This window comes from Falco punctatus (genome assembly GCF_963210335.1).
Source record: "Falco punctatus genome assembly, chromosome: 3".
NCBI classification, from domain to species: Eukaryota; Metazoa; Chordata; class Aves; order Falconiformes; family Falconidae; genus Falco; species Falco punctatus.
Window position 1 is genome coordinate 104,785,847 of NC_137582.1, and position 12,669 is coordinate 104,798,515.

The window sequence follows — 12,669 nt, forward strand, 5'->3', positions numbered from 1 at the left end:
AGCCCCATATCCCACGCTCGCTCCCCCGTCTCCCGTTGATAGGGTTTAAAAGCTCCTTATTTCCAAGTGCTGCTCAGCAGGAGTCAAGCTGGGTCCTGCCAAGTGTTAAATGAAATAATTAAAATCCCCACTTTCTCCCCCTCCTGCTCCTTTCTCCCTAATGCTGGTAATTAGCCTGTAAAACTGCAGGAGGGAATGAGGAAGGGAGAATGTGCAAATGCCTTCTGCAGGCTCCCTCCTCCTCCTCCTCCTCCTTCTCCCCCTCCTCTTCCTCCTCCTCACCCTCCCCAGAGGAAGCACAAAATGGCTCTCTAGGCATTGGGTGCTGTCAGATAAATCCCAATTAGCTCCCTGCCAAACAGGATTAGCAAGAAGGGAACCAGGTGGGGAATCAGCCTGGCAACAGCAGGAGCTGGGGGGGGCTTCTGCAAGGTCTCTAGCTCAGTGAGGAGGGAGAGATTGACAGCTGTCAGTCAGTTCCCAACGTAGCACTGATTTTTGATGTTGCAGGCTGGTATCTGGCATCTGGTAGGCAGAAATGGGGAGGTAAAAGAAATGAAACTGGTGGTTCCTGTTGGTGTTATCTCTTCCCAAGTAATGGGTGGCTTGAGGGCGCAGAGTCCCATGAGGTGCCCATGAGCCCCCCGTCGGAGGGCAGCGTAGAGATGCAGGGCAGCGTGCATGGGTCGTGCTGCTCCCAGTGCCAATGTGCCATACGCATCTCCTGCCAGCTCAGAAGCGAGAGGGTGAAACTACCGTCCTGCCACACTAAGCACAGCCAGCTGCACCCAGCCCAGCCCCTTCTGCCCGTTTGCTGCATTTTGGCAGCAGCTACAACATCCTCACTGTGAAAGCCCAGAAATAAACCCATTGATGGCACCAGGGTTTAAACTGGCTGGTGACCACATGGAGGCCTTAATGCACTGAACACTTTCATTTAGAAAACTGGGCAGGGAGGAATATGGATGAGCTCAAAGATAATGTTTTCTTGCCTCTAGTAGAGGAATAGCAGCTGTGTCTGAGGGTGTTAAATTAGCTGGCTGTCCCCTGTCCTGGCAGATGTGGTGACTTTCTGCCTCTTGCTCCCTGCTGGGGCTGGCCCTCCTCTGAACACCTGCAGCCCTAGCCAGGCAGCTCCCAGTCCCCAGGAGGAGGAAGGGGAGAAAGTCAGCACAGGTGTGCAGCATTGCTCGGAGTGGGGATGGTGGCTCGGAGTGGGGCCTCAGCGTGGCTGAGGGATGGGTCCCCTCTGCCCAGGGCTGGCCAGGCTGGGCTGTCCCAGTGCGGACTGAGCCGGACGTAGAGGTACCAGGGGGACCAAGCTGTCCCAATGCCTCAGGTGCCTCTGGCTCATGCACAGCCACCCCTTTCCACTTCACCTGGAGCTGGTGGTGTGCATTTGGTGCTGCTGGGCTCGCTGGCTAGCCCTTCTGAGCTGCTCACTTCTGAGCCAAAGGTGGGTTTTATGTTCTCTTCGCCTTGTCAGGTCTTGCTGTGTTTTCCTGCCTGGTCCTTCATGCACTGGTGTCAGAAGTGTAGAGGGAAGGGCTGTGTGGTGGGCACGGTCAGCAGAGGGAGTGGTGGTGGGGGAGACCGACTCTCCCTTCATGCTGTGGCTGGCACAAAAGGATGCGGGCATTTGTGAAATGCCGCAGCCGTACAGGGGTGTCTACCTGCAGCTAGCTCTGGGAACAGGGTGAGGGGACAATAACAGACAAAAACCAATGACCTGCAAGTCGAACAAGACAAGTGTGATGTCTCCCCAGTGCAACTGGCTCTTCTGATTATAAAGTCTCATCGGAAAGACTTTGCAGGGCTGAAAAGGTGCAAGTGTTTGTCTTTTCCAAGAGAGTGATGCGCTGATCTGCCCACGCTGGAGTTTGAACCTGCCTCTTCCAGGACACAAAGGCTGTTTAGATCTGAGGCAGTGCTGCCCCTAAAAGTGGCCCCCAAATGGCTGGAGGGGACGGAGTCCTTGCAGACCTGGGAAGAAAGGGAGGACTGTGCGGTGGCTGATTTGCATGTGAAAACACGCTTGCATCGCTTGCAGGAGGATGCAAATGTCCTCGCTTCCCTCTGGGGATTTTTTCTTTCTTTATTCGAAGCCAAGCCTCTGGCCTTAGCCTGCATGTGCTGGAATTGCCAGGGGAGCATGGCTCTGAAGTCCTACCTGGGGGTAGTTCTTCTGGTATGTTGTTGTGGTATGTTCAGGAGCAAGCCAGGAGGTGAGAAGGATGCTTCTGGGCCAGTGTCAGTGTGACAGTGCTCTGGTGAAGGCATTGGACAGGAGTTTGGCACCTGTGTCCCAGGGCAGAGTGGAAAGATGCAGGACCAGGCAGAGCAGAAGGACCAGGCCAAGCTGGCCACATGGTGACCAGGCAGAGGAGAGGGCCAGGGCACTCTGCTTTCTTTTTGGGAAGGTCTTGGCTTCTTGTGTGATGCTCTAGAAACTCCCAGGGGGCTGTAGTAGCTGGGGAGGATACTAGGAACAGGGCAGTAGTGGCAGGAACTTGAGCTTACCCTTTGAGAGGAAAATACTGGGTTGGAGGGGTGGGGGCTCTGTGTTCGGTGAGGTTAGAGGTCTGTATCCAGTTGCTGAGGTGCTCCAACCTGCTCAGCCAGCCCTCGTGCTTCATCCCTGGTGAAGGGAGGGGTGTTGTGCCACGTCCCAGGAGGCAGCCCCATGGCTCCTCAGCCAGCACCAGAGGCCCTTTCCCACCTGGTTCAGCAGTGCTCTCCCTGGCAGAGGGCTTTGCTTGTGAGGGGGCTCCTGAGATGTGTTCCTGGCAGGGGTCTGCTGGGGAGAGAGGGTTTGGCAGAGTGTTTCCCACTGAACCCTTGTAGTACTTGGGCTTTTTGCAGCCCCTGCTTGTGTTGGGGCTGCCTTACTGCTTGGACATGAGGCCATCAGGCACCCTGTTCATGTGGGCTCTCCTCCTGTCAGGGTGGTTAGGATGCAGCCCATGCCTCACAGCAAGCTGGGTTCATGTTCTGCAAGTCCCTGGGAGGAGAGGGAGTGATGCAGGTTTAAAGAGGAGCAATGTCTGGGACGTGACTTGGATTTCTTTCCTCCTTTCTCCATTTTTCTTCTTCCCTGTACTGCTCTTGGCAAGTTGCATCTGTGGTGTTGGGACACCCAGGATGCTCCCAGCCCACGTCTCCAGCAGAGGAACAGCGTGGCTTTGTGGTGCAGCTGTAGGGCAGCTTGTGCCAATCCCACAAGGAGACGCGGCAACCTGCTGACTCGTGGTGCCTGAGATGCCCTGCTAAAGGACCACCCAGTCTTCTCTGCATCTCCTCGATGGAGCGGAGAGTGGGTGGATTCAGCTTTGGTGTTTGTGTCCCAGGGGCTCCAGGCGAATTGCCAAGGTGAGGGAGGGAGGGGCAGCACAGCTAGAGCAGGTCGGGACTGGGAGGGGTACATGCTGCCAGCAAGGGTAATTCTCCCATCTCAAGTTGTTGTTGTCTTTGGGAGGAGTGGGTTGTGGGAAGGCTGCTTGTCCATCCAGCTGGGCACCTCCCTGGGCGAGAGAGGAGGAGGAGACCCCCTGCAGCGAGTGTCACTGGCAGGCCAGTTGTACCAGCATCGCATGGAGGCACAGCACCCCGCTGGTGGTGGGAGAGGAGAGGGGGGCCGAGCAGCCAGGTGAGGTGGTGGTGGCTGCTGGCAGTGGCTGGGGGGAAGCTGTGCTTCCCTTCCTGGCTGCAGCAGCTGCCTGGTCGGTGCCGAGCAGGGGGAGACAGGAGGAACTTAAAGCGAGCTTCTCTGCAATGAGCTTCCCAGTTTTGATCACAGCCGGGTTACCCACTGCCACGTCTCCACAGTGCTCGTCTTGCCCTACAAGCACAGAACGAGTGCACAGTGCTCATCTTGCCCTACAAGCACAGAACGAGTGCACAGTGCTCATCTTGCCCTGCAAGCATGGGATGGGTGTTTGAGGACTCCTTCCTTGCTTTGCACGATGCAACAGGGTACAAACAGTCCCTCCGCCGTGCCTGGGGGACAGGGAGGGCCTCCTGTCCCATGGCTTGGATGATAAACCAGACTCTGAAACTGCAGAACTGTGTATAATCAGCCCAGACTTTGTGTTCAGGTGGCTCTGTAACTGGAGGGCCTTCCTCTTGCAGGGTTTTGTTTGTAGTCTCCAGAGTTGCTTTATTCCTCTGTGGTGAGGAAGAGCTCAGCTAGTTTGCTAAGGACAACGGTGCCTTAGAAATGAGGTGGCAAGTCATGGCGCTCTGGATGCGTGGTACTGCGGGCAGGGGAACGGCTTGCTGGGAGCCGTGTGTTTTGCCAGGGGTGCCGTCTCACTAGAGACAGGTCTTCAGCCTGGAGAGGGGCTGAGGGGAGCAGGTGTGGAGTGGGGTCCCAGGGAGCCTTGGGTGCCAGGTATCGCTGCCTTTGGGAGTGCTTGGGCTGTAGCTGCTGCCCTGCCATTCGCTCTTGCCCCGTTGCTGGACCTTCACTCAAGAAATCTGGCTTTTGGCCCTGACCTCCCTCTGGCTTTCAGCCCAGATCTCCTCTTGGCAGCTTTCCTGTCCTTGCTGGCAGCATCCCACCTCAGGGAAGCAGCGACTCAAGGCTTCTGGCTTCCTGGGGGAAGGGTACGCAGGTAGGCAAGGAAGGGAGCAGCACAGCTTGATGGTGCACGCGTGTCCCAGCACTTCACCCCTCCGTGCTCCCTGCCCCCCATCCAGCTGGTGTGCCAGCACCGGCCCGCAGCGGGTCCCGACTCAGCGGGGTCCCTGCGGTTGCAGCCCCCGTCCGGCTCCCCCGGTGTTTTGGGGTGGGGCTGCCCCCGGTCCGTGGGGTGTGCTGGGCCGTGCCTCCCACCCTCTGGATCAAATATCCTAGAAAACGGCAAGAAGGGGCTGCTCCTGCCCCTCTGCGTGGCTCTGCTGGCCCAGGGGGTCTCGGCCCCCGCGGGAAGCCCCTGGAAGGAGGGGCGGGGGGGTTAATGCTGGGGAGCGCGTGCGGACTTTCCCCGCCTTTCAGCATCTCGAGTGGGCGAATGGGGCAGGCGGGGCGGGGATGCGGCGGGGCGATGAGCTTTCCCCCCCCCGGGGGTGGGGTGGGGGGTGCCCGGAGCCGCCGCCCCCCCCCCCCCCCCCGCCCTGCCTGCGCAGAGGTCCCGGGGGAGCCGGGGCAGCGCGACCCCGCCGCCTCCTGCTCTTTGTCTGCGCCGCGCCCGTTCGCCTTCGCCTCCCCTTTGTTGGCCGGCGGGGCAGGGGCTCGCCCCCCCCAGCCCCACCCCGCTTCCCGGAGCCGAGGGGGCGGGCGGGAGCCCCGCTGCCGGCGCAGGGCGGGGGGCTGCCGGGCCCCGCGGGGCAGAGGAGCGGGCGGGGAAACTTCAGGGCGTGGGGTGGGCGCTCGGCGGCCGCGCCGGCTCCTCTCCCCTCCGTGCTCTGTTGTCTCGGCGTGGGGCCGCGGGTGCTGGCACGGGGGTTCCGAGCTGCCTCGCTGGCTGCGCCCACCCACTCGCCCACCCACCCACCCACCCAGGCAAGGGTGGCCGCCGCTCCCGTCGCTATCCGAGCGTCTGTGCCGCCTCTCCATGCCGGGCTCCGCCGGGAGCTGGAACCTCTCCGGGAAGGACTGGCATGTCCCAGCGGCGTGAGGGGAGCTGCCCTGCTGCGGCGGCCGCCGTGGCGGTGACGGGGCCGGTGCCCGTGCTGGGTAGCGTTGCTCTTTGCCGGCGAGACAGCGGCTCGCCGAGCGGGGGAAGCCGGGCTGCGGCTCCTTGCTCATGGGAGGGCTGGGAGGGTGCTGGGGAGCTGGCGCCTGGCTGGGCTGAGCGGCGGCAGCGGCGGGGGAGCGCTGGGCACCGGCTGCCCCGGAGGAGAGCGCAGCGGAGCAGGGATGGATGCGCAGCGGCGGTGAAAGGAGCCTTGGCGTGGAAGAGGGAACGGCAGCCCTCAGCCGGGGCGGGGGCCGACTGAGCAGCGCTGGGCTGCTCCCGGTGCCGAGGACCTGTCCCGGAGGGGTCAGCAGCCGGTGGGCGTGGGAGTGCCTGCCCCGGAGCAGCCGCCGGAGGAGACGCCAGGACCGCCGGGGAAGCTCAGTGTTGCTGGAGCGCGGTGGTACGGAGCCTGAGCGGGGAGCTGAGCGGCTGCCGGGGTGCTGAGACCTCCCCTCCCATCCCCGCCGAGAGGGCACGGGGGTTGCCGAGGCTGCGAGCCTGGGAGGGGTCCCATGCCCGCACCCCTGACACCGTCTCTGTCCCAGCCCTGCACTCGGGAGCCAGCCGGTGTTGGTGCTGCGGCAGCGCCCACCGTGCCCACGCCGGTAGCAGCTTGTCCCAGTGCCGCTGGGCTTGGCCACGGAACTTGAGCGCGTAGCACTTTTGCCTGGGGTTGTTCAGGTTGCTTTCTGCGGGCGGCTGTGGATTGACACCTCCTGTGCTGGAATAGGGATTATTGCGCACCAGACTGTGCGTGTGTCCCCCTGGGGTGGGCTTGGACCAGACCCCTAGGCTGTGCCTCTGAGATGGCAGATGTGGGGACAAACTCTTGCTCCTGAAGGTGCCCCCGGCCTGCCCTGCCCTCCTGCAAGCAGAGGATGGGAACTTCTGGAAAAACTTAAGTCTTGCAGCTGCCAAAGACGACCAGGGAGGGAAGGAAGAGGGACCCATGTGAGCCTTGTGGCTACTCTGCCTTGGATGGGTCGGTGGCGGGTTGAGCTTTGGCCCGCAGCGTGACAGCTGAGCATGACGGCTTGCCAGTACCCCATGGCTCCGGGGGCCTTGGAGCGGGACCGTATGTACCAGCACAAGGTCTCCTTGGTGGTGCGGTATTTCATGATCCCATGCAACATCTGCCTCATCCTCCTGGCCACCTCGACGCTGGGATTTGCTGTGCTGCTCTTCCTCAACAACTGTAGGTGTCCCTGGGCACGTGGGAGGAGCAGGGGAGGGAGAGGCAAGGGTTAGGTCAGCTGGCATAACGGGGCTCTGGCTGGGGACAGCCCTCCCGATGCTGCCAGCCGCCGGCTGGGCTTCGCCCTGCGCCCGGGCCCTCATTGCTTGACCGCTGCCGCCTGGGGAGAAGCTGGGGAGGCAACAGCCTGTTCTGCAGCTCTGCCCCCACTTTTCCCTGAGGTGATGTTGGTCCAGAGCTGCAGAGTGAAGCTGTGAAGGCGGGCGTGCATGGGCCAGCCCCAGCTCCCCACCATGCATGATGCACTTGTGCTCTCAGCCACACCAGCACCCTCTGTGTCCCACGTTGCGTTCCCCACCTCCCGAAATACTGTGTGTCCTGATCTGCTGCTTGAGGTCTGAGGGTGAGTGATGCTTCTGAGGGGATGCAGTGCATCTGTTTGCAAGGTGGGGATCTCAGCAGGGCTGTGTGGGAGGTGAGGGGCAAACGATGGGCTCCTGTGAGTCCTGCCCTGGCCAGGGGCTGCTTCTGCTGCCTTGTTACAAGCAAACTGCTGAACTGTGGGACCCTGTCACTGTATGGGATGGGTGGGAGGTGTGTCTCCTAGGCTGCTGCAGGATCCTTGCTCTATATGCTCTCTTGCTCTGAAGAATCAGCAGAGGGTTGGAGCAAGACAGAGGAGTTTTCCCTGTGGTTAGGCTGTTGGTTTGATCCCTGGTGTGGCTGAGTAGATTGCACACTTGGGTGTGGGTACATCCATGTATTGCCAGCTCCTGTAGAGGAAGACTCCATTGTGCAGCAGTGTCTTTGACCTCCTTGATGCTGGGAAGTGCTGAACACCTGCTGTGAGAAAAACCTTTAGAGGGCAGGCAAATCCTCCAGCCTAGCTTTAGGATGCACTGTTTCCCTTGGAGTGTGCATGGTTAGACAAAAAGCTGTGTAAAACTGTAAAACACACAAATGCATTTGAAAATCACTGGTGGGAGCATGGCCCAGGCGATGGTAGGGGGAGAGCCTGGCCTGTAGGAAGTGATGTGCTCTTTGCTACAACCTGGCTTTGTGACCCTGGGCACATTGCTTAATAGAGAGCAGAGCCCAGTTTGACACTGGCTTTGGGATGTTTCCCACTCAGAATGGCAGGGTCTGTGGAGCCTGTGTAGAGCTCATCCCCCTGCTTTATCAGAAGTTACCCAAATGTAGAGGGCTGGATGGTGGTGAGGCTGTGCCACCTTGCTCTGGGACCTGTGGTCATGTCCCTGGGAGCTTTCACCTTCTGCTGCCCCAGGTTCCCCCTTTCTCCCACCTTTGCCTTCTTGCCTTGGAGACTGCAGCGTTCCCGGCTGCTGTCCTGCTCAACCCAAATGACTTGGTGGGTCCGTGCCTGGGTGGGCGCGTGTGTGAGAGGTGATAGGCAGCACGATTTGCATCGCAGCCCTGGTGAAATGGCACACGACGGGCCGAGGCAGGCCCCAGCCCTGCCAGGCAGAAGAGGGCTGCTGCCAGATCGTAAGCCAGAGATGCTCCATTGATACAAGTAGGAGAGCTGGGGCTCGTGGCTCCTGTTCCTGCTGCTTCCTTCTTGCTGCAGGACCTCCCTGGAATTCCCTGGGAGTTGGTGCCTGCTTGTGCAGGGCATGTGTGCCAAAGGGATGAAGTGCTGGCCGAAATGCTGCTGGGGAGCTGTGGATAGAGGTGTAGAGGGAGGAGGGGTGGGGGGGCAGAGGCACGAGAGTGTGCAAAAGGGAACTGCTATAGCCCTGTGTTTTCTGTTTCTTTGCAGACAAGCCCAATAGTTATTTTACTCAGACGCCACCGACGCCACGAGATGGTAAGTACACCGTGACTTGCTGGAGCTCGGTTTCTGTGCTCAGGATGCACTTAAGAGCAAATCACTTGAGCCTCTCGTGCTTCCGCAGCTGGTGGTGGAGCGGTGCCTCCTGACCCAGTGATCTATTTTGCAGCTGACTGGCGGCTCTCTGTGCCCGGAGCAGCACTGCATCGTGCCCTTGCCCCTGCCCGGGGGATGCAGGAGCGTGGCCCTCTGGGGTGAGGAGCCAGGGCAGAGCAACTGTCCCTCTTTGCTCCCTGGGAGGCACAGCAGCCCCTTCTCTGCAGAGGGTTGCCTTGACGGCTGCAGTGAAGGGCTGGAAAAGGAGATGGGATCTTCCATGTGCTCCAGCAGTTTGCTGGTTCATCTGTTGAGGCTGTGGAAGGGAGGGACTGGAGAAAGGGATCTTAAAAGCAGAAGTGTTGAATCTGGTGGCTATTCTGTGTTTGTCCCTGAAGGGTCTTCTTGGATGTTGGCAAAAGGAGGAGGGAAGCAGAAGGAGGTGCAGAGGGGCGTGCTGCTCTGCAAGCACAGAGGAAAAAAAGAAAAGAACAATAGCATGTGGCTTATGGTATGTGGCAGAGTTGCCGGTGAGGGAAAGACGGTGAGAAACAGTGTTCTGCCTCCCTTGGTCCCTCCAAGGGTGGGTTTCTTTGTGTAGTGTCGGAGCAAGGCAGGGGAAGAGAGTTTAGGAGCTGACTAGTTTCAGCTTGTGGGGCCTGGAGCTTGAGGCTGTGTCATGCTGTGGTCTGGGCAGCCCACCACCACCCACACTGCCCTGAGAGCAGGCATAGCCAGGCAGGGAGGGATGTGGACACGGTGTCTCCCTGGGACTCTCTGCTGCCTTAGCAAGTCTTACTCTTGCTGGGAAAGGAGTAGAGTGGGTTGTACTGGCTCACAGCAGCAGGAGGTTAAATGGGCACAAAGCAGGAAGGAATCTATCCAGCACAGGTACATGGAACATGGGCTGAGCAGCTTAGGGAGAGGTGATTTTTGAGGCGAGCAGAGGTTGCTGAGATGATATTGGCTGTTTATTAAATTACTGCTTCTGCTGTGGAGCCAAAGTTGAATCATCACAGCCCATCCAGCCTTGAATCAGTCAGCCACTAACACTGTATAAACGCTACTGAAAAATCTGTTGGGCTTGTGCTCCAGCTGGCAAAAGATTTCAGCTTTATCAGCATCAAGAGCAAACTGGAAGCTGGTGTTCAGTTGGACATCAGGTGTGTTCAGTTGGACATCAGGTATGTCCACTGCCCTGGCCAGAAAGGTTATGGGCATGTAAGTTGGGGGGGGGGGGCTGTAATGCAGCCCTCCTTCCCTTCCCATTCTTGCTTGGGTTCCACAGGTTTCTGCTTCTGAGCTCTCCTAACAATTCCCTCCCTACCTCCAAATGTTCACCTTGCCAGTCATGAGGTGGTATGGTGCTTTCCTTGTCCTCTTCCAGAATCCTTCGTCCTTCCCTGGCAGAGCAGGTAGGACAGCACCTGAGTTTCCTATGGACTTGCATTTTCCCTGGACTTGTGGCATGCACCTATGGATTGACTCACCTATGGATTCCCTGGTGTCTGATGAGCAGTGTACTCACCAGCACCTCACACTTTTCTCTAGGCTTACTAAAACCTTCTGGTTTCACAGACCCGTAGAAACTTTGGGTTTTGAGGCCATGCTGTGATCAGGCAACAACTTCAAAAGCTGTTAGGTGCAGGCAGGCATGCATTTGCTCAGATAATGTCATAGAATCATAGAATGGTTTAAGTTGGAAGTGGTCTTAAAGATCATCTAGTTCCAACCCCCTGCCATGGGCAGGGACACCTTCCCCCAGCCCTGGTGGCTCCCGGCCCCGTCCAGCCTGGCCTTGAGCCCTGCCAGGGATGGGGCACCCACAGCTGCTCTGGGCAGCCTCTGCCAGTGCTTCACCACACCACCCTCATAGTGAAGAATTTCGTCCTAATATCCAATCCAAATCTGTCATCATAGGAGCTTTATTTTCTCTGAAAATCAGGCTTAAAATGCCCTGTTTTCTGCTGGCAGGGTGTGCAGTCACCTTCCCCAGCCTCCCTAGTTTCATGTGCACAGATAGGAACCCAGCAGAAAACAGCAGCCAATTAATAATATGTTTGTTTCTTTCTTTCATTCCTTCTCTGATGGGGGTGGGGAAGGAGGCGGGGGAGAAACGGATGCTAGATAAAATGTGATTAATCTATAATTGGACCAGAGAAAGCATCTAAAGCAAAAATAAAAACGAACGTAGGTGTAACTCCTAGCTTACGGCTCCAAAATATTAGCAGCCCAGCCCATCCAGATGACATACTCCAAAAGATCTCTGGTCCCCACAGGAGATGGAAAACTACCACCCTTGGTGGAATGCCAAATGAGGCGCCTCCTTTTGCAAGTCTAATACAGTGCAAATGCCTCAGGTCATCTCTGGGAAGTGTTCCTGGGCAGAGGGGAGCAGGGGGCATGGGGAAGAGGTCCCCTCTGGCGTAAGGGTGTTGGTCCCTGCTGCTGTGCTGGAGAGACTGACAGTGTTCATTGCCTGGGCTGGCTTGGAGATGTGGCTCTGGTCCTGTGTATAAATCCACGGACTTAGACGGGGCTATGCTGTGCTTGTGCTTGTAAACTGCTGGGATTTGGCTGGGGTTTGCTGAGCGAGGGCCATGGCTCCCCTGTCCTAGGCTTGCTGTCAGGGTGGCTTTGGTGGGACGAGGTGTTGGACGAGTCAGAATGTGCCCGACTGTCCTGGCTGGGGAGCCGCTGAACCCTTCTCCCTTCCCCTAACCAGCTGCATCCGAGAGGGATGGGCAGAGGAGGGTCTGTGCCTTGCCATGTTCCCCTCCGCAGGCAGTACCTGGTGGCATGACAGAAGTGGCAGGCGAGCACTCGGTGGGTCTCGGCAGGCAGTGAGTGCTCTGGGGTGTGTCCCAGTATGAGCCTATGACAGTGCCAGCACCGAGCACAGCAGGGCCCCTTGATTGCTTCTTCTCCATCTGGGCTCCTTAAGGATTGTCGCCTCTTTATCTTCTGGGCTAGATCCTCATCTTCAGCAAGTCCACGTAGATTTGCGGTGAGCAGTGGGTTGCCACCAGCTGGCAGCCTGTGCCGTGAGCCAACAGATCTCTGCCCACTGTTACCAGCTGGGGATCTGCATCATGGTGTTTCTAGCTGGAAATGCTGCTGCTGGAAGGTTTGCTGTGGTCCTGTCCCCTTCCAAACAACAGGGCCAAAGCTGGACAGAAATAATCGTCTGCCCTGGCAACGTCAGACCCCGGTTTTCGTATAAAGGAATTGGCTTCCCGCACCTTGGGCATCTCTTCTGCAAAGACCCTGCATATGCAAAAGGTGCTGGAGCCATGATCACTCCTCTGGTGCTCCGGCGATGCTGGAGGTGAGGGATTTGCCAGGCAGCAGGGAGACGGCTCTAATTAGCACTGTGTGTGCTGTTTATCTCTTCCTTTCCTCCCAATACCAATTTCCACCCTAGAAAACTCTTCAGCCACACATTGATTTATAGAGTGGTCTCTGCTTCGTTTTGAAGCAAGGCCGTTAATGCTGTTAACTCAGTGCTTTCTCTCAAATCTCCCATGCTGCTGGCATTCCCGCAGCTGGGCAGCAGGTTGTTAAGCTCTATAGGGTCTTAAGGCCTGGCTGACTTAAATGCAGTGCTCCACGAAGGCTGTTGCCTTTTCCCCAGCTGAGGACTGGCCCGGGGCATCCAAGCTGGCTAATTCTTCTTTCTTGGTAGGCAGGAGCTGGGGAGTGTCTGTGTGGGGAGCTGGAAAGGGGGTGGATGTTGGCTCAGCTGCGGCCCCCCAGGGCAGGAGTGCTCTGGAGGAGGGGATGGCAGGTGTGATGCAGGGGGCAGGCAGGGTGGGCTGTGCTTTCCTGCATCCCCTGAGGGCAAATAAATGGTGGGGGAGGATTTGGAGGGTACCTCCTCCCCTCTCCTTGTTCTTGCCGCATCT

At 58.3% G+C, this 12,669-nt stretch overlaps 1 protein-coding gene across 3 annotated transcripts in view; it reads left to right on the forward strand.

The window, feature by feature from the left end:
• The window catches only part of AGRN (agrin), a 139,596-nt gene that overhangs the window by 64,826 nt on the left and 62,101 nt on the right, over positions 1-12,669 (forward strand). For 2 of the 3 annotated variants that reach the window (XM_080380029.1, XM_080380030.1), the window contains one exon: positions 8,657-8,704. In XM_080380029.1, coding sequence (XP_080236155.1) covers positions 8,657-8,704 — 48 coding nt within the window. Of the gene's footprint in view, positions 1-5,812; positions 6,877-8,656; positions 8,705-12,669 lie in introns of those variants that run through there. The other variant, XM_080380031.1, reaches the window with a different exon arrangement.